The sequence below is a fragment of the Aotus nancymaae genome, unplaced genomic scaffold (genome assembly GCF_030222135.1).
Source record: "Aotus nancymaae isolate 86718 unplaced genomic scaffold, 86718_ANA_hifiasm-v0.15.2.pri h1tg000002l, whole genome shotgun sequence".
NCBI classification, from domain to species: domain Eukaryota; kingdom Metazoa; phylum Chordata; class Mammalia; order Primates; family Aotidae; genus Aotus; species Aotus nancymaae.
Window position 1 is genome coordinate 6522795 of NW_026988413.1, and position 26265 is coordinate 6549059.

At 42.8% G+C, this 26265-nt stretch overlaps 1 protein-coding gene across 2 annotated transcripts in view; it reads left to right on the forward strand.

The window, feature by feature from the left end:
• Nucleotides 1-1986: 1986 nt before the first annotated feature.
• The window catches only part of KMT2C (lysine methyltransferase 2C), a 303740-nt gene continuing 279461 nt past the window's right edge, over nucleotides 1987-26265 (forward strand). The window contains exon 1 of one of the 2 annotated variants that reach the window (XM_021665230.2): nucleotides 1987-2373. In XM_021665230.2, coding sequence (XP_021520905.2) covers nucleotides 2213-2373 — 161 coding nt within the window. In that variant the 5' untranslated portion in view covers nucleotides 1987-2212. The remainder of the gene's footprint in view (nucleotides 2374-26265) is intronic. The other variant, XM_021665228.2, reaches the window with a different exon arrangement.

A 26265-nucleotide genomic window follows, 5' to 3' on the forward strand; every position in this document is an offset into this window, starting at 1 on the left:
TTTTTTTATAAAGATAAGGTTTCACCATGATGGTCAGGTCTTGAACTCCTGAGCTCAGGTGATCCACCCACCTCGGCCTCCCAAAGTGCTAGGATTACAGGCGTGAGCCACCACGCCCGGCTAATTTGTAGTTTGCATTTACCATGCCAGCCTCCTCCTCAATCCCAAACTTCCTTTGGTTATAAATTTAGCAAATTCGAAAGAGCCAGCAGGGATTAAACCCTGAAGGAATTCAGATAACTATCTGACTTTATTCCTTATTTCAGCCATTTCAAAAAATTATGCTTTCATTTAGAATAGGCTCTGGGAATCAAAGTGTGTATATTTTACCCAACTAGAAGACCCAGGGTCAAGTTAACATCCTAGCTACCGTAAGGGAAAGCAAACAACATCGCTGGAGAAGGAGCCTTTTATTTTTACCTTACACTGAAACTACATGGTGAAGATCAAAAGAAATCAGGATGAGAGTGTGCCTCTTAATGCCAGGCCCAACGTAGATGCTTATTAATGATAGTTTACCCCAATCCCTCACAAATGGTTGATAGGTCTTAATATTTCCCCCATTCATATCTAGACTTTTTTCACTCCCATATACTAATCGATAGTGAATGGTAAGCACAGAATAGATCAACGTCCAAGTGTTAGTATTCGCCTAAGAAATCCGGAATCCCGTATTTGTAACTGTCCTTCCTGAGAAAGTGCATTTTTCAGGCGGATTCTAGCCCCATTTTTCTTTTTAACATTTTAACATATTATAAGAAGAGGCTTAGAAATACTTCGATTTTTGCCTCTTCATCACAACACACTGAACGTTAAAACCGAGAGGTTGGGTTTTTATCGGCTTTTGTCTTTAACCGTTTTATTTCTGAAGCTGCCATCGTTCTTTCCGTCTTACATCCTTATGAACCTTTTCTGGATTAAAAAAAAAAATGACGTTATAATAATGAAACTCTAACTGGCGTTGGATTACAACCAAGTTGACTCCATTCCTTTTCCTCCCCGTAGCGTGGGCGCTACGAGGAAAGACCTCGGCGAGAACCAGCGAACCCCGGGCTGCCCTCGCCGTGCGGGCGCACACGTGCTCCCCGCGCCGGGCTGCCCCCTGCGCCCGCGGCCGTCTCAGCGTGTGTCCGCCGGTCCCTCCCGCCCTCGCCCGCAGTCCCCCGATCCCGATCCTGGATCTCTGGGTCCACAGCTTGGCTCCCTCCTGAGCCGGAGCCGGAGCCGGAGCCGGAGTCGCGGCTGGGCCCGGCCGCCGCGTCACAGGGGGGAGGGAACCCGCGGGGGAGGGGCGGTGAGGTCAGCGGCGGCGGCGCGTCCGCGGGCGGCGGGAGCGGCGCATGCGCGGAGCGAGCCCCGTGAGTGGCAGCGGCGGCGCGCGGGGGGCGGGCGAGGGGCCGAGAGTGGGGGAGCGGGCGGGGGCCGTCGAAGTGGCGGTGTGTGGGCGCGACGGTGGCGAGTTGGAGAGGTCTGTGGTGCGGGTCGCCCCGGGGGAGCCCCGGCGCGGGCCTCGCGCGGCGGCCACGGTCGCGCTTCGTGTGTGTGGGGTCCACGCACACCCGCAAAACTTCCTCCTCCCCTGCTCCGGGAGAGCGAGCGAGCGTGTGTGAGAGAGCGAGTGTGAGGAGCGAGCCGCGGCCCAGCGCCCGTGCAGCCCCGGCGCCCAGCGCCGCCACTGGAGCAGCTGTCAAAACTTCGCCGCCGCCGCCCGGGCCTGACGAGCCTGACGCGCGGGGGAGGGGCGGCCGGCCGGGGGCGCGACCCCTTCACCGCCCCCGCCGGGCCCCGCGGCCCGCCCTCCCCGCGCCGGGCCCCTTTCTCCTCCCGCCGCGGGCGGCCCGGGGGAGGGGCCGCGGGCGGAGACCCCGGGGGCCGGCGCCCCTCACGCCGCCCGCCCGGCCGCCCCGCCCGCCCGCACCCGTCGGCCCCGCCCGCCCCGCACCGCCCGCCCCGCCCGCCGCCCCCCGCCCGGCTCCTGCGCGCGGAGGTGCGCGCGCCCGCGCCGATGTGTGTGAGTGCGTGTCCTGCTCGCTCCATGTTGCCGCCTCTCCCGGTACCTGCTGCTGCTCCCCGGGCTGCGGGAAATGCGAGAGGCTGAGCCGGGGAGGAGGAACCCGAGCAGCAGCGGCGGCGGCGGCGGCGGCGGCCGCGGCGGCGGGAGGAGCCCCCCAGGAGGAGGACCGGGATCCATGTGTCTTTCCTGGTGACTAGGATGTCGTCGGAGGAGGACAAGAGCGTGGAGCAGCCGCAGCCGCCGCCACCACCCCCCGAGGAGCCCGGAGCCCCGGCCCCGAGCCCCGCAGCCGCAGACAAAAGACCTCGGGGCCGGCCTCGCAAAGATGGCGCTTCCCCTTTCCAGAGAGCCAGAAAGAAGTAAGTTGAGTGCGAGGGAGCCAGGCCGGGAGCCAGCGGCGGCGCCGGGCCGGAGCTGTCACCGGGCGCCCGCCCCGCGGCCCCCGCGCCCCGGCGCCCCCCGGCGGGGTGGGGGCGGGGCGGGCCCGCGGGCGGCGGCGGCTCCCGGCCCCGGCCCTGGCCCCGCGCCCCTCGGCGGCCGCCCGCGCCCGGCCTCCCCCGCTCCGCGCCGCCCGCACGGGCTCCCGCAGGCGCCGGGCTCCGCACACTTTACTTTTTAGTCGGGCCTTTTCGCTGGGTCTTCTCCGCAACTCTTTTCTTGGAGAAATTTCTCGTAGCCGCGTCTTGGCCTAGCTGGATCATTGAGAAAACAAACCCGGAGCGCGCCCAGGTTGTCCCCGGACGGACTCCGGGCGAACCGCCGAGCCGTCGGCGCTCGGCAAACTCTCGGAGCTGTCAAAACGCCCGGGCCAGGTGGTCTCGGGGCGCGGGCTGGGGGCGAGAAGAAAGCGGCCGGGCGAGTGCAGCTTTTCTTTGTCAGCGACCTGCTCCTGGAACTTTTCCTGGTCCCAAACCTGTGTTTTCTTCTTTTGATGATATATTAGGAAGCCATTTGACTTCTTCCTACCCCCTCCCTCGACACCCAGAACCGCACTGCCGGTCTCCGAAAGCACAACTCCTGTGGGATCCCACAGCTTCGGGGAACGGCCTGCCTAAGTTTTGGAGACGTAGCCTGTGTCCCCTCGTAAGGCAGAATACGAAGAGCACTTTTATTCGGAAAGAGTGCCGATGTATATGTCGCTTCCCTAGTAAGTCTTAGCTGTAAGGGGTTTGGGAAAAGGTTCGCCTGCTTTCGAGCATACAGTAGGGGTGGACACCAGCTTATTAGAGGACCAGAAATGTTTTCTTACAGAGCGGTTATTGGACGGCTTTGCTTGAAACCCGTTTCAGTGCCAGCGAACTGCTCGGCTTCTGTGGTTCTTGCGTGTGCCGTGGAAGTCTGTGAATGTCTCTCGAAGTTGTAGAATGGCGTGTGTGCTTACTCATTTCATGATACGATATTCTCATTGAACTGTCGGGAGTGGAAGGGTGCGCTGGGACGTGAAGGAAGCCAGCACGTTTATGGATAGGCTGTTTCTTTGGTTCGGGTGCATTCACTTAGTAATAGTATTGTTGTTTGGTGATTTGTAGTAAAAATAGTAGCGTGAACTGAGGCATAACAGAGCTGGGTTGTGGGAACCCATTAAGCACTTGACTTGAATGTGCTCTTTTCTTGCCCTGCCATCCTTTTACTATGAAAATGATTCAGGCCCTTCAGCTTGCCTCCATATTTCATTGCCAGCTCTTACCTAGCTATGAGACTAGTGAGGGAAGCAAGTACAGGATGTGTGTACATTATTACATTAGCTTCTTTGTGATACAAAGTTAGGGTTTATTTATTAGGCCGCTTGCGTTGTAATGTAATGGCAGGTATAGAATGCCCTTATTCTATATTAACTGAAATTTGGAGAAGGAAGTGGAGGTTTAAGTAATTTTTAGACGTCTCAGCCACTTTTTGGTATTCTGTAAAGGAACTCAGGACAAGCCATCTTGGGGTTTTACCTTGATTGTCTCCCATTTCACTATTTGAAAAGCGTTTCTTCATCTCTTACTGAACATTAATTTGAGATTATTGTTTTAAATTTGCATTTGAATTCTTACTCTAGAAAGAGTAGATCTGTGTTATCACACTCCATACCCCAAACTCATGTGAGGGCGTGCTTGTGCACGCACACTTGCACACTCATGCACTCGCGCACACTCACACACCCTACTTTTGGAACAAGCTCGTTTGTATTAGTGCAGTTCCTGGGTGCACCGGACGATTAGGGTATTGCCACTTTATTATTTTAATTCTTAATCTCATGAAGAAATAGGTAGCCTTTGGAGAAGGTAAAATTTTTGCTGAACGACAATGTAACGCTGAAACATCAAAACTTTTGGAAATATTTAGAACAAATGTAAGTCTTTAGAGAGTTTTTCCTTTTAGATTTGTAAACTAGTACTGCATTCTGTATAGGAAAGTCTACTGGTAAATTTGACGGGTCCAAACTTTTTAGAGCATTTTTTTGAAATTAAATGTCTTTTGAAGGGAATAGAATCCCCAGTTTTTAGAAACATGTAAATGGAAACTATATTAATTGGAAAGCAAAGAGAAGATTTTTCAATTGTGTATCTCTACATCATGTTAGAATCCATGCAGAAAAAAACCCTCTAGTTGGGTAGTAAAGACCCTGAAAGTGAAATTTATGTGTAACCAGTGTAAATTAGGTTTGTAACCAGTGAAATTATGTGAAATTGCAAGTAACTCACCTGAGAAATGAAAATTAATATTCTTTGTTAAATATCATAGAGATATTTTAAGTTGTTAGTGTTACTTAGGTGTTCATTAACTTAGTGAGTTGCATTAAGTAGAGAAGATGCCTTTTGACACTAAAGTGGATTTGTGTTTTTATCTTTGGCTTAAAAAAAAGTGCCACCAATTACGCTTCCCTCCAGTTTGAATTTTTAATAATTAGATAAATAAAGCATTTTCCTGTCTTACAGTGTTAGCTAGATTGTTTTTGTGTGTTTCATCACATATAAAAAAGATAAGCTGGGTAGTTGCTGCTTTTATATTAATATAACTTTTAAAATTTTGTTTAGTATGTAAAATCAAGAAATTTGAACTGAAGCTATTAATCTTAGAGTTGGATAGGTAAGTATGTAAATAGAGATTTTCTGTTGTAGAAATGTCAAGTGGCACAGCAAAATTTACATTCATCTGAAAGTTTTCCTTAACTGTAAAGACTGTCAAATTATTTGATTATTTGGAGTAGTTCATAATCGTTATCAGAGGCACAGGTCTGGCAAAGAAGCCTCTGCCAGAATATGCACATTAAAGATCTGATTGTTCTGTTAATGTTAAAAAACATTTTTCTGAAGCTTTGATTTTGTTTTTTCCATCTTTACACTGTAAATTCCCATTACCAAGTTGGGACGCCAAAGGAACATTCTACTCTACCATGTTTCTTACCAACTCATCAAAGTTGATATGGAAATGGGGTGGGTGTGGGGAAGGGCGTGGGTGTACAGAAGCAGCAGGTGATAGGGATAGAATTTCTGAAGCACTATCTTTGACCCTTTTTGAGTAAACTCTTTGTACCTAGAATCACTTTCTTTTCAGAGGGCAATTGCTATTATTAGAGAGCCATCTTAAGGATTATTGTTGTGGAAAAATTAGGCAGAACCAGTGATTGTCATTGCAAGGACCAGCAAAAATGGCTATGCAGGCCCTTCCCCCAACAAAATTTCTCCTTTTCTTTTTTTTTTTTTTTTGAGACGAAGTCTTGCTCTTGTCTCCTAGGCTAGAGTGCAGTGCTGCTCATTGCAGCTTCCGCCTCCTGGGTTCAAATTATTCTCCTGCTTCAGCCTCCTGACTAGCTGGGATTACAGGTGCCCGCCACCACACCCAGCTACTTTTTGAATTTTTAGTAGAGACAGGGTTTCACCATGTTGGCCGGGCTGGTCTCAAATCCTGAGCTCAGGTAATCCACCCATGTTGGCCTCCCAGAGTGCTGGGATTACAGCCGTGAGCCGCTGCACCTGGCAGATTCTCTTTTTCATAGCTGTGAATTTGAAATAAGTGATAGAAAACTGTACTGCATTACAATATATACTGTTTAATAAAACAAGTTTATAGCTGAGAGAAAGCACTATTCATGCTTTTTGATATAATGCAAATTTGTAATTTTTATGACAGCAATTCTTAATTTGTTGTTCAAAAGATTTGATAAACGGAAATTTTATTTTATTTTTTTGTTTTAAAGACGGGGTTTCACCATGTTGGTCAGGCTGGTCTTGGACTCCTGGTCTCAGGTGATCCGCCCGCCTTGGCCTCCAAAGTGCTGGGATTACAGGCGTGAGCCACTACGCCCGGCCTAAATGGAAATTTTTTTTTTTTTTTTTTTTTTGAGACAGAGTTTCGCTCTTGTTACCCAGGCTGGAGTGCAATGGCACGATCTCGGCTCACCGCAACCTCCGCCTCCTGGGTTCAGGCAATTCTCCTGCCTCAGCCTCCTGAGTAACTGAGATTACAGGCACGCGCCACCATACCCAGCTAATTTTTTGTATTTTTAGTAGAGACAGGGTTTCACCATGTTGACCAGGATGGTCTCGATCTCTTGACCTCGTGATCCACCTGCCTCAGCCTCCCAAAGTGCTGGGATTATAGGTGTGAGCCACCGCGCCCGGCCTAAATGGAAATTTTTAATAGTTATTGTTCTCTGGCATTTAGTAGGCACTGAAATGTTTTAATTCAGTTGAAAAGTTGGTTCAGGATTGCTACCCTCTCTTACTGTTAGGAGGTTGTTTAACCTGACCTTACTGTAGTTGACTGTTGCCCTGTTCATGGGAATTTCTAGTATTTGAGAGTATGTTGTTTTTAGTCTAGTATACAATTTTATAAAAAACATTGGTTACTAATATGTAAACTTGATAAACATGGAAATTTAAAAGTGTCACAACAATTTGTTTTCCCATTCTCAAAATTGCGATTTGTTACATTTTTCCTATTATTTCAGTTAATTCCATAATGCCAGATTTGTCATCGGTTTGCTGAGTGACAAGCCACACTGCTGCTTCTTATCTCTCTATTCCGCAGAACTGCAGAGTTTCCCAGGCCACAGTCAGGTTTCTCTGGGTAGATAGTAGTTGTCCAACTCTGCATCCTTAAGTCACTTTAAGTGTATGACAGAGGGGCTTCCGTGCAACCTCATTGACCTTCCAAGGTGAAAATTGGTCAGTTTTCAGTTATAAAGGACATTAAGGTTGAGTGTGGTGGCTGACACATGTAATCCAGCACTTTGAGGAGATTGAGGCAGCAGGATCACTTGATCCTCATATAAAAGGAGTTTGAGACCAGCCTGGGGAACAAAGTGAGACCTTGTCTCTACAGAAAAATTAGCTGGGTGTGGTGGTAGGCACCTGTAGTCCCAACTACTCTGGAGGCTGAACTCGGAGGATTGTGTGAGCCTTGGAGGTTGAGGCTACAGTGAACCAAGATCACGCCACTACACTCTAGCCAGGTGACAGAGCAACTAACTAACTAACTGACTAACATTAGATGGTCCCTCTGTACTTTTGTATGGTAGGGATGTGTTACATACCCTTGATAGGTTGTTATTGATAGATAGATAGACAGATAGATAGATAGGGCCTTGCTTTTGTCGCCCAGACTGGAGTGCATGGCCAATCTTGGCTCACTGCAACCTCTACCTCTCAGGTTCAAGTGATTCTCCTGCCTCAGCCTCCTGAGTAGCTGGGATTACAGGCATGTGCCACCACACCCGGCTAATTTTTTATAGTAGAGACGAGGTTTCTCCATGTTGGTCAGGCTAGTCTTGAACTTCCGACCTCAGGTGATCCGCCCACCTTGGCCTCCCAAAGTGCTGGGATTACAGGCATGAGCCACCTCTCCTGGTCAGTTGTAATTTACTTTTTAATCTGTGAGATGTTTGGGCCACACAATTTTTAGCTGCCATGGAATAAACCTAGTCAGTGTGTGAGTTTGTGTTTGCCTTTAGGTTTTTTTTTTTATTGTTTTGGTTCATTTTTATCTTTTAATTTCACAAAGCTGATTAATCTCTTCCTCTTTTTAAAGATTATCTTTATCATGTTTGTGCTACAGTGGTTATTTTGAGACTTTGTTGGCAGGATAAGTTGCAAAAGTTCTGGAGTAGAATAGAGATGATTTCTTTTTTTTTTATGATGGCCATTGCATATAAATGTATGCTGGTGGTTATCTGTAAAAATGTAATAGAAAGACTAACCTTGAATTTAGAATTGGAAGTGTTGATACTTTATTTGCATAATTTGAAGGAATGAAGAGCACAAGTTAAGAGAAACAGAAATGACACAGCTCTTTTTGCACTTCGTTATAGTCTAGAAAAAGCCTTATGTAAAAGGTAGGAAAATTGTTTCACTTTGCTTCTGCTGTTAATTTTGGGATGGCAGTACCTACATGTGATCCACAAATGTAAAATTGTTTAAGAAGTCTTAAGTTTTCTATACTTTTCTGTGACTTCTTAGATCTTTCATTTGGTGTATATTACTTAAAGAGCTACGAAGTGCTAAATATGTCCTGGTATGAACAGTAGTCAACCCTGGAAGATTCACTGTGGCCTAGAGGGATACTCAAAAATTTGGAGGAAGTAGTGCTTGAATTAGACCTTGATGGATTGGTGGGATTTAGCCAAGTAGAATGAGAAGAAAGTGACTGTGCGAGGGAGCAATGTGAATGAAATTATGGCAGGAGGGAAGTTTAAAAGGTGGGGTGGTGGGTGACCATGTGACTAGAATAGAGGCCGCATGTAGTGGTGAGGCCAAGCTGTTATAGTCCTTGAATACCAGACTCATGTGTTTGGGCTGTATCCTCCAGTCCAGGAGTTACACACTGTTTACTGGGAGCAGGTGAGCAATTTAAATGAATAGTAGTCTGCTTCTAAGAATCTGAATGACAACTGACACTTAAGACCTTGGGTTGGGGAGAAAATGGCAAATAAAAACAGCCTTGGGGAAGTCTGGGAGTCCTTATACCATGCTTAATGTGAAAATGATACAGAATTCTGGCTGATGGTTGCTATTTGAGATGCTGCTTCTAGATTTTTCAAGAGGTCAGAAACTTGGATTTTTATGATTTTTAAAATTTCTTGGATTTTCAGTGTTTTTCATTAATTAGAATCTAAAATAGCATTTGTGACTACACCTTGTAGGCTAGGTTTAATCTCTGGACCACCAGGGGACTGCAGGTCTCAATCTCTGCTTTATGCCTGGTTATTTTATTTCTTAAAGTTGTAAAAGCAGGTATTTACAGTCTTGAAGATAGGAACCTCACTAAATTACTTTGTATTCTGCTTAGCATTTTATGCGGTTCAATGTAGACACTCAAATACTTAGTGATTTAATAATGCCTATTATTTTATTTATTTTTTTAAAGATGAGGTTTCACCACGATGGCCAGGCTGGTCTTGAACTCCTGACCTCAGGTAATCCACCCACCTCAGCCTCCTAAAGTGCTGGGATTACAGGCGTGAGCCACTGTGCCCAGCCTTAATGCCTGTTATTAAAAAAAAAAAACACTCTGGTAATAATACGGAGACAGGAGTTACCTGGAGGCAAAGATAATGGCTTTTACAATAGTTGTAGTGTGAGGTGATCAAGCCAAAGCATAGGATATTGGTAGTGTGAATGGGAACGAAGATTCCAGTCACTGCAGAGGAGGAATTCGGAAGTTTCTGGCATCCAGGTAGGTTGGATGCCTGCTAAGCATTTGGGGAAGCAGGATTGGGGTTGAGGAATAGATTAGGATAATTATTTAAAGATGTGACTTAACATGTAATCACTGAGAATATGGAGTATGGGAAATAGTAAAGGATTAGGGTGCTTTGTTACCCTTAGGAGATGGGGGACCAGTTATACCCAGAAAAACAAGAGAAATCAGAATGTATTCTCATTACAAATGGACAATATGTACATACAGAGATGTTCATGCCAGCAGTATTAGTAGAAGAGAAAAGTTAGCAACAACAAAATACCCATCAGTGGACTATGAGGGAGGCAATTTTAAATCAAGACAGAGATAGATCTGTGGGCCCTGAAGTTGGAGAATGTCTATGATACATTGTTGAACTAGAAAAAAAACTTGCCAAAAGTTGTAAAGAAGTGAGTTTAGTAGTAACTTTGTTTGTGAAAAGCCCATAAACCCAAACTGTGTATATATTTTGTGCATATAAAAGGATTGGGAAGGATACATAATAAATGTTAATACTCTGTGGTGGCTTACACCTGTAATCCCAGTATTTTTTGGAGGCCGAGGCGGGTGTATCACAAGGTCAGGAGTTCAAGACCACCCTGGTGAAGATGGTGAAACCCCATTTCTACTAAAACTACAAAAATTAGCCGGGCACAGTGGTAGGCGCCTGTAATCCCAGCTACTTGGGAGGCTGAAGCAGGAGAATCGCTTGAACCTGGTCAGCAGAAGTTGCAGTGAGCTGAAATCGTGCCACTGCACTCCATCCTGGGTGACAGAGTGAGACTGTCTCAAAAAAAAACTCTAGGGAGTATATTCTTTTAGTGTACATCTGTGCATTTAAAAAAAAAAAAGCTAATACCTCAAAAATAGTAAATTATTTGACAAATGAGAAAACCAAGTTCTGGGGACAGCACTGGTTATAGAGTTAAGACCTTCTGGATTCAAGTATAGGTTCTACTACGTATTAACTATTTGACTTTGGGCAAGTTATTTAAATTTTTTGTGCTATGGTTGTCTGTAGAGAAGATGTAATTATAGACCTAATTTAGGATTGCTGATAATTTATATAATGTGTAGAATTTAGAACAGTCTCTGGCATAGACTAAGTCTTATTAAAAGGTACTGTGGTAAGGATTTAACTACAGTTGTTATTGTCATTGCCACTCATCATCAATTATCAGTCAATTATCAGTCAGTTATCATCAATTATCAGTTATCATGGAACTAGTTAGGGACAGAAGTGATCAGAAACCAAACTCACTCTAAAAATGCCATGACATAAGGCTGGGTATGTTGGCTCACACCTGTCCAGTGCTTTGGGAAACTAAGTTGGGAGGATTGCTTAAGTCTGGAGTTTGAGACCAGTGTGGGTAACATAGTGAGACCCCATCTCTACAAAAAATTAAAAATAGCTAGGTGTGGTGGTGTGTGCTTGTAGTCCCAGTTACTTGGGAGGCTGAGTGATGGGAGGATCACTTGAGCCCAGGAGTGGAGGCTACAGTGAGCTGTGATCATGCCTCTGCACTCCAGCCTGGGTACAGAGCGAGACACTATCTCCAAGAAAAATGACATAAAATAATGCAGTTGATATTGGAGGTGGGGATAGTGGGGTGGCAAAGATTTCCTTTGTGTGCAGATGTCCCCAATAAATAGAAAAAGAAGACAGATTTTTAAAAAGCTAGGTCAGCAGAAATCTCTATGGAATGTTTTTCGTTATGAGCAATACATGAAAAACAACCACAGCAATTCCCTAGGAGTTTATATGTAGTAATATTATTCCAAAATGTTTTATTACTCAAACCTTTAAATGTTGTGAGAGTAGATTTTTACATATTATAACTGCTGGCTAGAGTTTTATTAGTAGGCCTCCCTCAAGGAAACTTATTTTAGGTGGTTTTAAAATGATTGCTTATGTCTTTTGTCCTTGGTCACTTTAAATCTTCACACCTTATTGTGGTTGATTTACATTGGAAGAAGCAACATAATTGATGGTGTCAGTGAAGTCTGTGTGGTTTTGTTCTTTTAGTGGAGCCTAGCAAAAAAAGAATTTCCTTATCTTTGGGATTCCAGTCATATGTACCACATTTGGAATAAGCACATAGTTGAATATAAAATAACAAAATGAAACAACCATGTTCTTTACCTTAAAGTTCTCATCATTGGATCATTCTGCCGTAGTTGAAGTGTTTGGTCAGTATGGCCAAGTTTTTGTTTGTTAATTTGTTTTGAGATGGAGTTTCGCTCTTGTTGCCCGGGCTGGAATGCAGTGGCACCATTTTGGCTCACTGCAATCTCCACCTCCTGGATTCAAGTGATTCTCCTGCCTCAGCCTCCCAAGTAGCTGGGATTACAGGCGCCCCCGCCACCACACCCAGCTAAAATTTTGTATTTTCAGTAGAAACGGGGTTTGGCCATGTTGTCCAGGCTGGTCTCGACTTTCTGACCTCAGGTGATCTGTCTGCCTCGGCCTCCCAAAGTGTTGGGATTACAGGCATGAGCCACTGCTCCTGGCCCCAAGTTTTTCTTATATTTCATACTTTACAAGACTTTCATACTTACAGAGTTGTAGAATATTAAAACTATTAATGGATGAGAATTCAAGAATATAGAGTCTAACCCCTTATTTTATAGATAACTAAGCCCCAGAAAGAGTATGAAATGCTAGAAGTCATATATTAAGGTGTTACTTGTACAGTAAATAAAGGAGGAGATGGTAGTTTACTATATTGGTGACCCATAGTGAACCATGCCTATAGGTATTCATGCTGTTGTACAGCTTCCCCGTGTGTCTTGCTTAGCCTTGTGACTCACTTTAACCAGTAGAACATAGCAAAAATGACACTCCGCTATTTTTGGGTACAAGCATTGAGAATGTCAGGCAGCTTCTACTTTTGTACTCTTGGGAGCCCTGAGTTGCTGCCATGCAAGAAGCTGTCATACCTTGCTGGAGAGTAGATGTGGAGAGGAAGAGATTCCAAGACTATATGGAAAGAGGTAGGCCTAACCATCTCAGTGTTGCCGCTGAGTTCAACCCTTAGTTGACTTGCCTGTTGAATACAGACACAAAAGTGATTAATAAGATGAGTGGAGGGGCCGGTGTGGTGGTTTATGACTGTACAATCCCAGCACTCTGGGAGGCCAAGGCAGGTGGAACACCTGAGCCCAGGAGTTCAAGACCAGCCTGGGCAATGTAGCAAGACCCTGTCTCTACAAAAAATACAAAAATTAGCTTGGTGTGGTGGCATGTACCTGTAGTCCTAGCTACTCAGGAGGCAGAGGGGGGAGGATTGGCTGAGCTCAGGAGGTTGAGGCTGCAGTGAGCCATTATTGTGCCACTGCACTCCAGCCTGGGCAACACAGCAAAACCTTCTCTCTCTCTCTCACACACACACAAAAGATTAACAGAGGAATCGCCTACCTAAGCTCAGCCCAGGTTACAAAATCACAGTTGAATAAAATGGTAGTTGTTTTAATCTGTTTTGCTGGAAGCAGATAGTTTTGTGAATTAAGGGACTCTTAAGAACAAAGAGTATTTGGATCTGGGTGTGGTAGTCCATGCCTATAGTCCCAGCTACTCAGGAGGTTAAGGTGGGAAAATCACTTGAGCAGAGTAGTTGGAGGCTGCAATGAGCTATGATTGTGCCATTGCACCCCACCCAGTCTGGGTGACAGAACAAGACCCTGTCTCAAAGAAAAAAAAAGTATTTGGGATACAAGTGATAAAAAGAATTATTTTCTGACGTGTTTTCCTCAAATAGTTAAATGAAGTTGCTCCTTAACCGTGCCCTTTATTTTTCTAAAGTATTTTGAAATAGAGATAGATTTTTATTATTGAAGAGTTTAAATAGTATTTAGAAATGGAATTGTCATGGTGTAGATTGGGCTATAGATCATACAGAATAGAAAGATACAAGAATTACTAATACCAGTCCTAAAAAGGGCATAATTTTACTTTATTTTTTATTTTTTTAAGAGACGGGGTTTCACCATGTTAGTCAGGATGGTCTCGATCTCCTGACCTCATGATCCACCTGCCTCAGCCTCCCAAAGTGCTGGGATTACAGGCGTGAGCCACTGTGCCCAGCCACTTACTTTTTTTTTTTTTTTTTTTTTAACTTGTACAGAGATCTTTATATATTTGAGCATCCTGGTCTCTGACAGAAGAATTGATATCTATTTCTGGGCCATCTCTTAGTGGACTAGGTTTGTCTTTATGTGATTGAAGACCCCATAATAATAATGACTTGAACAGAAATGTTTATTTCTATTTCACTTCAAAGTCTGGAGGGTAGGTGCTGAGGCTGGTCCCTCTGCACTGTGAAGTCATCAGAGACTTGTCTCCTTTTATCTCACTTCTCAGACATTTCTAGGATGCACTAGAATTTTTTTCCTTGCACTTTTTTTCTTTCCTTTTATTTTAGTTCAGGGGGTATGTGCACAGATTTGTTAACATGAGCACATTGTGTGTCATTGAGGCTTAGTGCACGAATTATTCTGTCGCTCAATTAGTGAGCATAGTACCCAATAGATAATTTTTGGATCCGCACCTTTTTCCCGGTCTCCACCTTTGAGTAAGCCCTGGTGTCTCTTGGTGCCCTCTGTGTCCACATGTACTCAGTCTTTAGCTCCCGTTTGTAAGTCAGAACACACAATATTTGGTTTTCTGTTCATTAATTCGCCTAAGAATAATGGTCTTCAGCTGCATCTATCCTGTTACAAAGGATAATTTCATTTTTTTTTATGTCTGCACAGTATTCTTTCTTTTATATGTACCGTGTTTTCTTATGATGGGCATTTAGGTTGATTCCATGTCTTTGCTATTGTGAAAAGTACTGTGATGAACATATGTGTATGTGTGTCTTTATGGTAGAAAGATTTTTATTAATTAGGGTATATACCCAGTAATGGGATTCCTGGATTGAATGGTAGTTCTCAGTTCTTAGGGAAATCTCCAAAGTGCTTTTGACAGTGGCTGAACTAATTAACATTCCCACTAGCAGTATATAAGCATTCCTTTTTCTCTACAATCTTGACATTTTTTTTTTTTGACATTTTAATCATAGCCATTCTGACTAATATGAGATGATATCTCATTGTGGTTTTGATTCTCTGCATTTCTCTAATGATCAGTGACGTTGAGCATTTTTTCATATGCTTGTGGGGCACATGTATGTCTTCTTTTGAGCAGTGTCTGTTCATGCCCTTTGCCCATTTTTTAAAAGGAATTTGTTTTTTGTTTGTTGATTTGTTTAAGTTCCTTATAGATTATGTATATTAGGCCTTTGTTGAATGCATAGTTTGCATATATTTTCTGCCGTTCTGTAGGTTGTCTGTTTACTCTTTTGATAATTTTTTTTGCTGTGCAGAAGTTCCCACTTTGTGCAGAACATTCTAAACACATAGATGTGGGTGATGTAGAGAAATATTAATCTCCTTTAATGGGTGTATCAGAATTTATAGAATATGTTGTAGTGACAAAGAATCCCAGTTCTTAGTGGCATCAGTTAACAAAGGTTCATTTCTTGCTCATGCTATGTGTTCATCACGGATTGGCATGGGTGTTAGATGATAGGTGATTTAAAATCTGTTCCTTTCAAAGCACATTCTTAAAGCATGGTTTATTCTTAGTTATATTTACTTTTCCTATTTGTTCTCTATTAATCACCAAAGAGGATGTTACAGAAAATAAAATACTGAGAATCTGCTATATAGTATACACTGGAGAAACCAAAATAAGACAAGATCCGTACCCTCAATTTCTGGTAACTCAGTGCAACTATAATGCAAATGACACATTTTACAATAGATTTCAGAAAGTGCTGAGGAAGCTTAGAGAAGGAAAAACTTACTTCACAGGAACTGTCTTCAGAAGATACCTGTGTTGAGTCTTTAAAAATGAAAACAGACTTTACTGAAGAGAAAAGGGGGAGTGAGAAACTAGTAGTTGGCTATTATGTGTTAGGCACTACTAGTGCTTACCAGAAGTTACCTTATTTGGTAATTACTAATCACATGGGGTTGATCATTAGTATGTTTTACAAATGAAGGATCAATTTTTACGTAGCTGGATTTGAATCCAGGTGTGTCTGATCCTGACCTTTGCTTTGTAAGAGACTGCAGTCCAGTATGGGAGGAAATGAGGTAGGGAAAGTAAATTGGGCATTTTGAATATTAATTGTAGGCAGTAGGGAGCCATTGAAGATATTAAACAGAGGTATAACATTGTATCTGTGTTAGAACAATAACCTTGACAACAACTGTAAAACTGAAACAAGTGATTTTGTTTCATCTGATCTTTAATTTCTATCTGTAATATTTTATAATTTCCAGTGGACAGGTCTTGTACTTTTTTTGTTAAATTGATTCCTGAGTATTTCACTGTTTTTGGTGGTGTTGTTATTTTCTGAATATTATTTTCATTTCTAAAGCGTATACTATGATTGTACCCAAGAAAGCATATTGAAGTGAAATTATAAGGATAATCTTAGACTGCCCCAATTTATTTTTATTTTTGTTGTTTTGAGATGGAGTCTCACTGTCACCCAGGCTGGAGTGCAGTGGCACCATCTCTGCTTACTGCAGCATCCACCTCCCGGGTTCAAGCCGTTCTCTTGTCTCAGTCTCTGAGTAGCTGGGATTACAGGTGCCCACCACCATGCCTCACTAATTTTTGTATTTTTGGTAGAGATGAGGTTTCATTATGTTAACCAGGTTGGTCTTGAACTCCTGACCTCAGGTGATCCGCTTGCCTCGGCTTCCCAAAGTGCTGGGATTACACGTGTGAACCACCACACTCAGCCTTATTTTTAAATGTAAAATAAACTTATGAACTTTAGTACTTCATATACAATTTTTTTTTTTTTTTGTAAATGGAGTCTCACTCTGTTGCCCAAGCTGGAGTGCAATGGTACGGTCTTGGCTCATTGCAACCTCTGCCTCCCAGGTTCAAGCAATTCTTCTGTCTTAGCCTCCTGGGTAGCTAGGACTACAGGCACCCACCACCGCCTGATTGATTTTTTGTATTTTAGTAGAGATGGGGTTTGACCATGTTGCCCAGGTTGGTCTCTAACTCTTGAGCTCAGGCAGTCCACTGGCCTCAGCCTCCCAAAGTGTTAGGATTACAGGCATGAGCCACCACACCTGGCCTCAAATATAATTAGTTAAGTACTATGATAAACCTTATTTTGCAATATTAAGACTGATAACTGAACTCTAAGGCCAAGATTTTTGCAAATTGTAACACAACTAAGAAAGATGATAGTTCAGACTGTGAACTTCTTGAACATAGTGACTATGATTTCAACATTGTGTCTACAGTATCTGCAGAGTGCAAAGTTTTTGATATCCTTAGGTTTATGTTTTTATGGGTTTAGTTTTTTAAAGGATAATGAAGGATAGGAATGAATCAGTGTAGATTTTTTTCCAAGTAACTATTTTTATTTTTAAATTATTATTATCATTTTTTTAAGACGAGGTTTTGTTTCATCTGATATTTAATTTGTTGGTCAGGCTGGTCTTGAACTCCCTACCTCAATTGATTCACCCGCCTTGGTCTCCAAAGTGCTTGGATTACAGGCGTGAGTCACCACGCCCGGCCAATTTTTTTTTTTTTTTTTTTTTTAAAGACTAGTTAAGTGGCGTAGTGAGGAAGTGGGGAAAGAGTAGAACAAGGAGTTTGATCTGTAACTGACCGTGAACAGTCAATTGAGATAACTCACTACCTTTGGACCAGCCTTTTAATTTTTTGATAAAACACAACCTTGTATTTTAGAAGGTATTAATAACTAATTCATAGGATAAATTATTTCCTTTTTTGGTTGTTGGCTTATCTTTTTCTTGTTTTTTCGTCTTAATCATATAGCCCATTTATTAGTTTCTTAAGTTACTTTTTACTTCTCCAATTAATTCTTTCTGTTGAGCCCCATTATCTTTTGATTTATTCTTCCTGGGATAAGGAAAAGCTAACTGTTCAATTAGAAGTAGCTGGCTTATGGAAGTGTTGCAATGGCAATGTTGGTGACAGGTGTCCTGAGATTCTTGTTATTTGCCTGGTGTTGGCATTGGGAAACAGCGCTGGGTAAAGATCATTTTTTGGTTTTTCTTTTTTGAGACGGAGTTTCGCTCTTGTGGCCCAGGCTGGAGTGCCATGGTGTGATCTCAGCTCACTGCAACCTCCGCTTCCTGGGTTCAAGCGATTCACCTGCCTCAGCCTCCCGAGTCACCGGGATTATAGGTGCCCACCACCACACCCAGCTAATTTTTTTTTGTTTTTTTTTAGTAGAGACAGGGTTTTGCCATGTTGGCCAGGCTGGTCTCGAACTCCTGACCTCAGGTGATCTACTCGCTTTGGCCTCCCAGAGTTCTGGGATTACAGGTGTGAGCCACTGCACCTGGCCAAGATCTTTTTTTAAGTTAAAAAATTATTTTTGATTCTTCTTACATGCAGAAACTCATATCAAATATCTATTTATGAGATCTTATTATTCTACTCATCCCTTAATATTTGCTAATCCTAATCCAGTTTATGGTAACTTTCACCTTTCTGTGTTATTAAGAGGCTACTGCCAAATGTAGGTTTTTTCTTTCAGGGTCTTTGGGAATAATACTAGTGATAGGCTGGGATTAATTTGAACTTTTGTTAAAATAGAATTTATTTATTTATTTAGTAGAGACGGGGTTTCACCATGTTGACCAGGCTGGTCTTCATTTCTTGACCTTGTGATCTGCCTGCCTTGGCCTCCCAAAGTGCTGGGATTATAGGCGTGAGCCACTGCGCTTGGCCTAAAATAGAATTTTTCTTTTTTGAGACAGAGTCCCGCTCTGTCACCCATACTGGAGTGCAGTGGTATGATCACGGCTCACTGCAGCCTCCGCCTCCCGGGTTCAAGCAATTCTTGCCTGAGCCTCCTGAGTGGCTGGGATTACAGGTGTGCGCCACCATGCCTGGCTAATTTTTGTATTTTTAGTAGAGATGGGGTTTCGCCCTGTTGGCCAGGCTGGTCTCGAACTCCTGACCTTGTGAACCTCCCGCTTTGACCTCCCAAAGTGCTGGGATTACAGGCGTGAGCCACCGTGCCTGGCCTAAAATAAAATTTAAGTGTATTTTAGAATGAGCGTGATTCGAGATTATGATGTAAAATTATTTTCTAAATTTTTTATTTTTTTTCCCCCCACAGTTCAGAGGTCTTTTATTTTTTAACATCTATTATGCCATGAATTCATAGAGAATAGTTTCCAGTAGCTCAGGCTCCTTCCCACTGGTTCTCACAAAGTGTGTTTCTCTGGATGGAGCAGGCTGGCACTTCAGTTGAACCCAGGAACGTTTCTGTTTGGCTTCTTTCTTTTTCTGATCATTTTCCTTCTCGAGTTTCAGGAAGCTATCTCGGCTCTTAGTGTGCTTAATGTGCTCAATACACACATTAGTTCTCTTGGCAAGAATCTTGCCCTTAACTTGTTTGTTTACAACAGTGCCAGCAGCATGCTGGTGACATTGTAGACTCTTCCAGGTTTGTGATGGTAACACTTGTGGGGCATTCTTATTTGAACAGTACCCATTCCGTTGATGTCTACAATATCACCTTTCTTACAGATTTGCATATACGTGGCCAAAGGAACAACTCCATGTTTTCTAAAGGGCCTAGAGAACATATATCGGGTGCCTCTCCTCTTTCCCTTTCTGTTTATCATTTTGGTGAATTACTGGAAGATGGAGGTTCTGGCTGAAAGCAATTTTTTTCTTTTTAAAAAGCCACAAAGTCTAGCTATATTACCTGGGTAGGTCTCAAACTCCTGTGCTCAAGCAGTCCTCCCGCCTCAGCCTCCTAAAGTGCTGGGATTACAGGCATGAGACCCTGTGCCTGACCCTAAAATTTTTGAAATACAAATACATCAAAACATTGTTCTCTTTGTCATTTGAAGCCTGAATTTCTTCTGCTATCATCATATAACTTGTGGATTCCTCATTGTGGAAATGTTTTACTTCAATCACTTATATTTTATTTTAATTTATATTTTTATTATGGAAAATTTGGAATACTGAGAAAAGGGGAAAAAAAATTATTTCTTTCTATACTACTCTAATATAAACACTTATTTTGACCTGTTTTCCTTCCTTCTTTTTTTTTTTTTTTTTCGAGATAGCTTCTTGCTCTGTCGTCCAGGCTGGAGTGCCGTGGTGTATCACAGCTCACTGCAGCCTTAACCTTCTGGGCCTAAGTGATTTCTTTTACTCCCAAGTAACTGGGATTATAGGCATGTGCTATTATGCTGGCTATTTTGTTTTTTTTTTTTTTTTGAGATGAAGTCTTGCTCTGTTGCCCAGGCTAGAGTGCAGTGGTGTGATCTTGGCTCACTGCAGCCTCTGCCTTCGGGTTCAAGTGATTGATTCTTCTGCCTCAGCCTCCCGAGTAGCTGGGATGTCAATCAACTGCCACTGTGCCCGGCTAATTTTTGTATTTTTAGTAGAGACAGGGTTTCACCATGTTGGTTGGGCTGGTCTTGAACTTTTGACCTCATGGTTCACCCGCCTTGGCCTCTCAAAGTACTGGGATTACAGGCGTGAGCCACCATGCCTGGCTTTTTTTTTTTTTTTTTTTTTAAAGAGGGAGTCTCACTCTGTTGCACAGGCTGGAGTACAGTGGTGAGATCTTGGCTCTCTGCAACTTCATCCTCCCATGTTCAAGGGATTCTCCTGACTTAGCCTCCCCACTAGCTAGGATTACAGGTGTGCGTCATCATACCCAGCTAATTATTGTATTTTTAGTAGAGATGGGATTTTACCACGTTGGCCAGGCTAGTCTCAAATACTTGACTTCAAGTGATCTGCCCACCTCAGATTTCTAAAGTGTTGGGATTAGATACATGAGCCAACACGCCCAGTCTATTTTTTTTTTTTAAATTAAAAAAAACAAACAAACCTTTTTTTGTAGAGACAATCATCTCACTATGTTGCCCAGGCTGGTCTCAAACTCCTAGGCTTAAGTGATCCTCCCACCTTGGCCAAGTGCTGGAATTGCAGACATGAGCTACCACACTCAGCCTCATCTATTCTTTCAAACTTTTTTCATATACACAGCTTGCTTTTGTGATACTAATTATGCCCATAAAGAATTTTATAGCCTGCTTTTCCTTGAAACATGTAAAAGACAATTTCCATACTGTCAATCTTTATAACATTTTTGAAGGGTGCTTAATTTTCCATTCAGTAAAACTGAGGCCAGCCATAGTGGCTCATGCCTGTAATCCCAGCACTTTGGGAGGCCAAGGCGGGTGGATTACCTGAGATCAGGAGTTCGAGACCAGCCTGGCCAACATAGCGAAACCCCATGTCTACTAAAAATACAAAAATTAGCTGGGTGTGGTGTGGCACTCACCTGTAGTCCCAGCTACTTGGGAGGCTGAAGCAGGAGAATCACTTGAACCCAGGAGGCGGAGGTTGCAATGAGCAGAGACCGAGGCATTACACTCCAGCCTTGGTGACAGAGTGAGACTCCGTCTTAAAAACGACAAGAACAAAAACTGAGTCACCACTCTATCACTTGTGTAACCATCCACCTATCTCCCCTTTTCCTCTCTTCCCTTTCCCACCCTACCATCTTTTGCTGCTATGTGTAATCCTCTGGCTGAGTTTTTTGTAGATAATGCCCTTTTCATATTTTGGTTATTTTTATAGGACAAATTACCCTAGGCAGATAACTAGATTAAAAAGATAAGCATTTGGCTGGACAAGGTGGCTCACGCCTGTAATCCCAGCACTTTGGGAGGCTGAGGTGGGCTGATCAGTTGAGGTCAGGAGTTTGAGACCAGCGTAACCAAAACGGTGAAACCCCATTTCTACTAAAAATACAAAAATTAGCTGGGCATGGTGGTGGGCACCTGTAATTGCAGCGGTTTGGGAGGCTGAGACAGGAGAATCGCTTGAACTTGAGAGGCAGAGGTTACAGTGAGCCGTGCCTATTACTCACTAAGTTTCTACTAAATATGAGCTTTTTTCTTTTAATATTTGATGTCTTAGCAAGCAATAAATATGAACTTTCTTTTTTTTTGAGATGGTCACACTCTCACTGTGTGACCCAGGCTGGAGTGCAGTGGTGCCATCTTGACTCTCCATAACCTCTGCCTCCTGGGTTCAAGGTATTTTCATGCCTCAGCCTCCTGAGTAGCTGGGATTACAGGAATGTGCCACCATGTCTGGCTAATTTTTGTATTTTTAGTAGAGACAAGATTCATCATGTTGGCCAGGCTGGTCTTGAGCTCCTGCCTCAAAGTGATCTGACCGCTTCAGCCTCCCAATATGCTGGGATTACAGGCGTGAGCCATTATGCCTGGCCTGATCTCTTATTTTTATTTTTTATTTTTGAGATGGAGTCTTGCTCTGTTGCCCAGGCTGGAGTGCAGTGGTGCAATCTCCACTCATTGCAACCTCCACGTCCTGGGTTCAAACGATTCTCCTGTCTCAGCCTCCCGAGTAGCTGGGATTACAGGCACATGCTACCATGCCCAGCCAATTTTTGTATTTTTAGTAGAATCCTAAAAATATGGGGTTTTGCCATGTTGGCCAGGCTGGTCTTGAACTCCTGACCTCAAGTGATCCACTCGCCTTGCCCTCCCAAAGTGCTTGGATTACAGGTGTGAGCCACTGCACCCGGCCCTTATCTCTTATTTTTATTAAGGTTTTGAAATGCTACCCCAGAAAAATGCTGCATCAGTTTGTAATGTCAGTAGCATTGCATGATAGGTCCAGTTTTATCAAACCTTTGTTATGTATGATATATTAAAATACTTATCTTAACAGCTGAAAAATAGTACTTTAGTTCCAAGTTTTTACTTACTTGATTAGTAGGACTAATGAATATTTTTGTTTCTTTTTTTGAGACAGCATCTCACACTGTTGCTCAGATTGGAGTGCAGTAGCACGATCTCAGCTCACTGCAACCTTTGCCTCCCAGGTTCAAGTGATTTTCCTGCTTCAGTCTCCCGAATAGCTGGGTTTACAGGCACCCAACACCATGCCTGGCTAATTTGTTGTATTTTTAGTAGAGATGTGGTTTCACTATGTTGGCCAGGATGGTCTCGAACACCTGACCTTGTGATCCACTTGCCTCAGCTTCCCAAAGTGCTGGGATTACAGGCGTCAGCCACTGTGCCTGGTCTATTTTTGTATTTTATTACTTATATTTCTTGTGAATTGCCCAATCGTGTTTTGTCCATAGTTTATTGGGGGGGGGGCATTCTTACTGTTTCGTATTATTAATTTAAGCTTGTTGTATGCCATATTTTAAGACATTTGCTCTAAGAATTTAATTTCATTTCATTGTATAAATAATTATCTTTTGTGTAGTGAAAAGTCTCCTTATTTCTTTTAGTTCATTTAAGATTTTATTCAATTATTTGTAGAAGTAGTAAGAGAAATATTTGTAGATTAGGGAAACAAAATAATAGAATTTTTGACTTTCTAGGAAGTAAAATAATTTGATTTAATGTCCATTTTTGTTCATTCCCATTTCCTTTCTAATTAATTGAACACAGTACTAGGAGGAGCAACAAAATTTTAATCATGATATCATTGCTGTTTTTCATAATAATCTAGGACTAGTAACAGGTCTTCTCCTTCATCAAGAAAATATTAAAGGCTGGGCACCATCACCTGTAAATCCTAGCACTTTAGGAGGCTGAGACAGGCTGATTGCTTGAGCTCAGAATTTCAAGATCAGCCTGGGCAAAATGGTGAGACCACATCTCTACTCGCCCCCCCCAAAAAAAATTAGCTGGATGTGATATGCACCTGTTGCCCCAGCTGATCAGGAGACTGAGAACGGAGTATTGCTTGAGCCCAGAAAGTTGAAGCTGCAGGGAGTTGTGATCATGCTGCTACACTCTTGCCTAGTGGCAGAGCAAGACCCTGTCTCAAAAAGGAAAGAAAGAAAGTATCGAGAAGTTAACTTATTTCATTACCTTAATAAAAAATGGTTAAAGACTGATATGGTGTCTCATGTCGGTAATTCCAGCACTTTGGGAGACCGAGGCAGGTGGATCACCTGAGGGCAGGAGTTCGAGACCAGCTTGACCAGCATGGTGAAACCCCATCTCTACTAAAAATATAAGAATTAGCTGGGTATGGTGGCCTCAATAAGAAGAAAGTCAGAAAGAACTTGACCCTTATTTACCAGCCTCCCCCACAATATTTGAAGTCTTTAAATCTTTTATTTTGAAATTCTTTTTTTTTTTTTGAGACAGAATCTCGTTTGGTCACCCAGGCTGGAGTTCAGTGGTGTGATCTCGGCTCATTACAACCTCTGCCTCCTGGATTCAAGCGATTGTCCTGCTGCAACCTCCCGAGTAGCTGGGACTACAGACACACGCGACCACGCCTAGCTAATTTTTGTATTTTTAGTAGAGACGGGGTTTCACCATGTTGGTCAGGTTGGTCTCAAACTCCTGACCTCATGATCTGCTCACCTTGGGACCTCATGATCTGCTTACTTCAGCCTCCAAAAGTGCTGGGATTACAGGCATGAGCCACCACACCTGACTCAAGACCAGTGTTCCTTTAAGCTAGTTTATTTATTAACAAAAGAAGTAGACTGCAGTTACATGTTTCTTTTTTTGTTGTTTAGTGTCAGAAGTAGAATGCATTTGGCTAGCTTCATAAGGAGATTAGAAAGTTGGAGGAGGGGCTGGTCTTGGTGGCTCATGCCTGTAATCCCACCACTTTGGGAGGCCGAGGTGGGCAGATCATGAGGATAGGAGTTCGAGATCAGCCTGACCAACATGGTGAAACCTGTCTCTACTAAAAATACAAAAATTAGACGAGTGTGGTGGCACATCCCCTGTAATCTCAGCTACTCAGGAGGCTGAGGCAGGAGAATCGCTTGAACCCAGGAGACGGAGGTTGCGGTGAGGTGAGATTGTGCGACTGCATTTCATCCTGGGCATCAGAGTGAGACTCCATCTCAAAAAAAAAAAAAAAAGTTGGAAGAGGAAACAGAATTGTTTATGGATCCAGGACAATAATTGTCCATAATTATAGATGCTTGTTTTGAGGTTTGGAAAAGGTGGTTTAAAAAACTTTTAAGAAAAACCATGATAAACATCTATACATATGAGGAAGAAAAATTGGTTTCAACTTTTTTTTTTGAGAGGGAGTCTTACTCTGGTCCCAGGCTGGAGTGCAGTGGCAGGATCTCAGCCCACTGCAGCCTTTGCCTCCTGGGTTCAAGCCATTCTCCTGTCTCAGCCTCATGAGTAGCTGGGATTACAGGTGCCTGCCACCATGCCCAGCTAATTTTTGTATTTTTAGTAGAGGTGGGGTTTCATCATGTTGACCAGACTGGTCTCAAACTCTTGCCTCAAGTGATCAGCCTGCCTTTACCTCCCAAAATGCTGGGATTACAGACATGAGCCACTGCTGTTGGCTAGGTTGCAACATCTTCATTAGACTTGTTTAAATGAAAATTTTCTTTTGTTAAATGGAAGAATATAGGCTCCGTTTTGGGAGAGTGAGGCCCAAGTACGATATTTACATTTTTTGCTCCGCAAAATTGACCAAAATATGAAGATCATTTTAGTTGGTTATTATTTCAGTTTTGACTTCCTAGCCAGAGATAGTAGACTGTGAAAGGATTTGGAGATTTACTGAGGGAAGTTTTTAACATTGTGATGCAAAATGATGTTAAACCGTGTTTGTTTCCCTTTGTTTTATATCCTTGATTCCTTTACATAATACAAAGTAATGAAGTGGACCTGTTGGGTTATTTGATATTAAGCAGTAGACAGGGGAAGGTCTTCTAAGTGATTACTAAAGTGTTAACCTTAGAGGCATTCTCCGCTGACTGGCTGTAGCAGAGTCCCGAATCTGGGCTTTGGAGAAATCCATCCCACCTTTTTTAGGTGCCTGCTTTACCTCGGATCTGCTTTCTCTATTTGTGCCTTTTCTTCCACTGTCTTTCCCCTCCTCTTTTTGGTTGTTGGTGGAGAGGCAGGGGAGAGACAGGGAGAGACAGAGAATGGGAGATCAATTGATTGATTGTGTTTCAGGGGTGTGGTGGGCTGGAGATTCTCAGGGTCATAAAAATTGCAGAAATAAAATGCTCTTGTTTTTTTCCTTGTGTGGGCGCTGTATGAGATCAGGTTGTCAGGACTTGATTGGGAGCCATGTATCCTGCCCTACTGAAAACATTGTTGCAGGATGGGATGGGATGAAGCTGAAAGTGCTATCAAGTGGTATTAGATCTGTCACAACAAAAAGCCAGAACCCCAAAATACCTTAAGGATAAAAAGTTTTTGTTTCTTTTCATAGGATATTTTTGTATCTGGTTTGGAAGGATGACTTGACTTGAATTATCCTGTTAAAGATAAAATGAAAAGAACTATTGTGTTTATTATGTATTTAACCTTACTAAAGCATTAAATATGATAGCACTAGTTACAGAGAATTGTGTATGTGAATACTCGTATATAAGCATATGTATACATATATACACATATACACATGCTATAGAGTTCTTTTATGTATAAATGTGTGTGTGTGTGTATGTGTGTGTGTGTACATATATTGTTTTGAGACTGGGTCTTGCTCTGTCCTC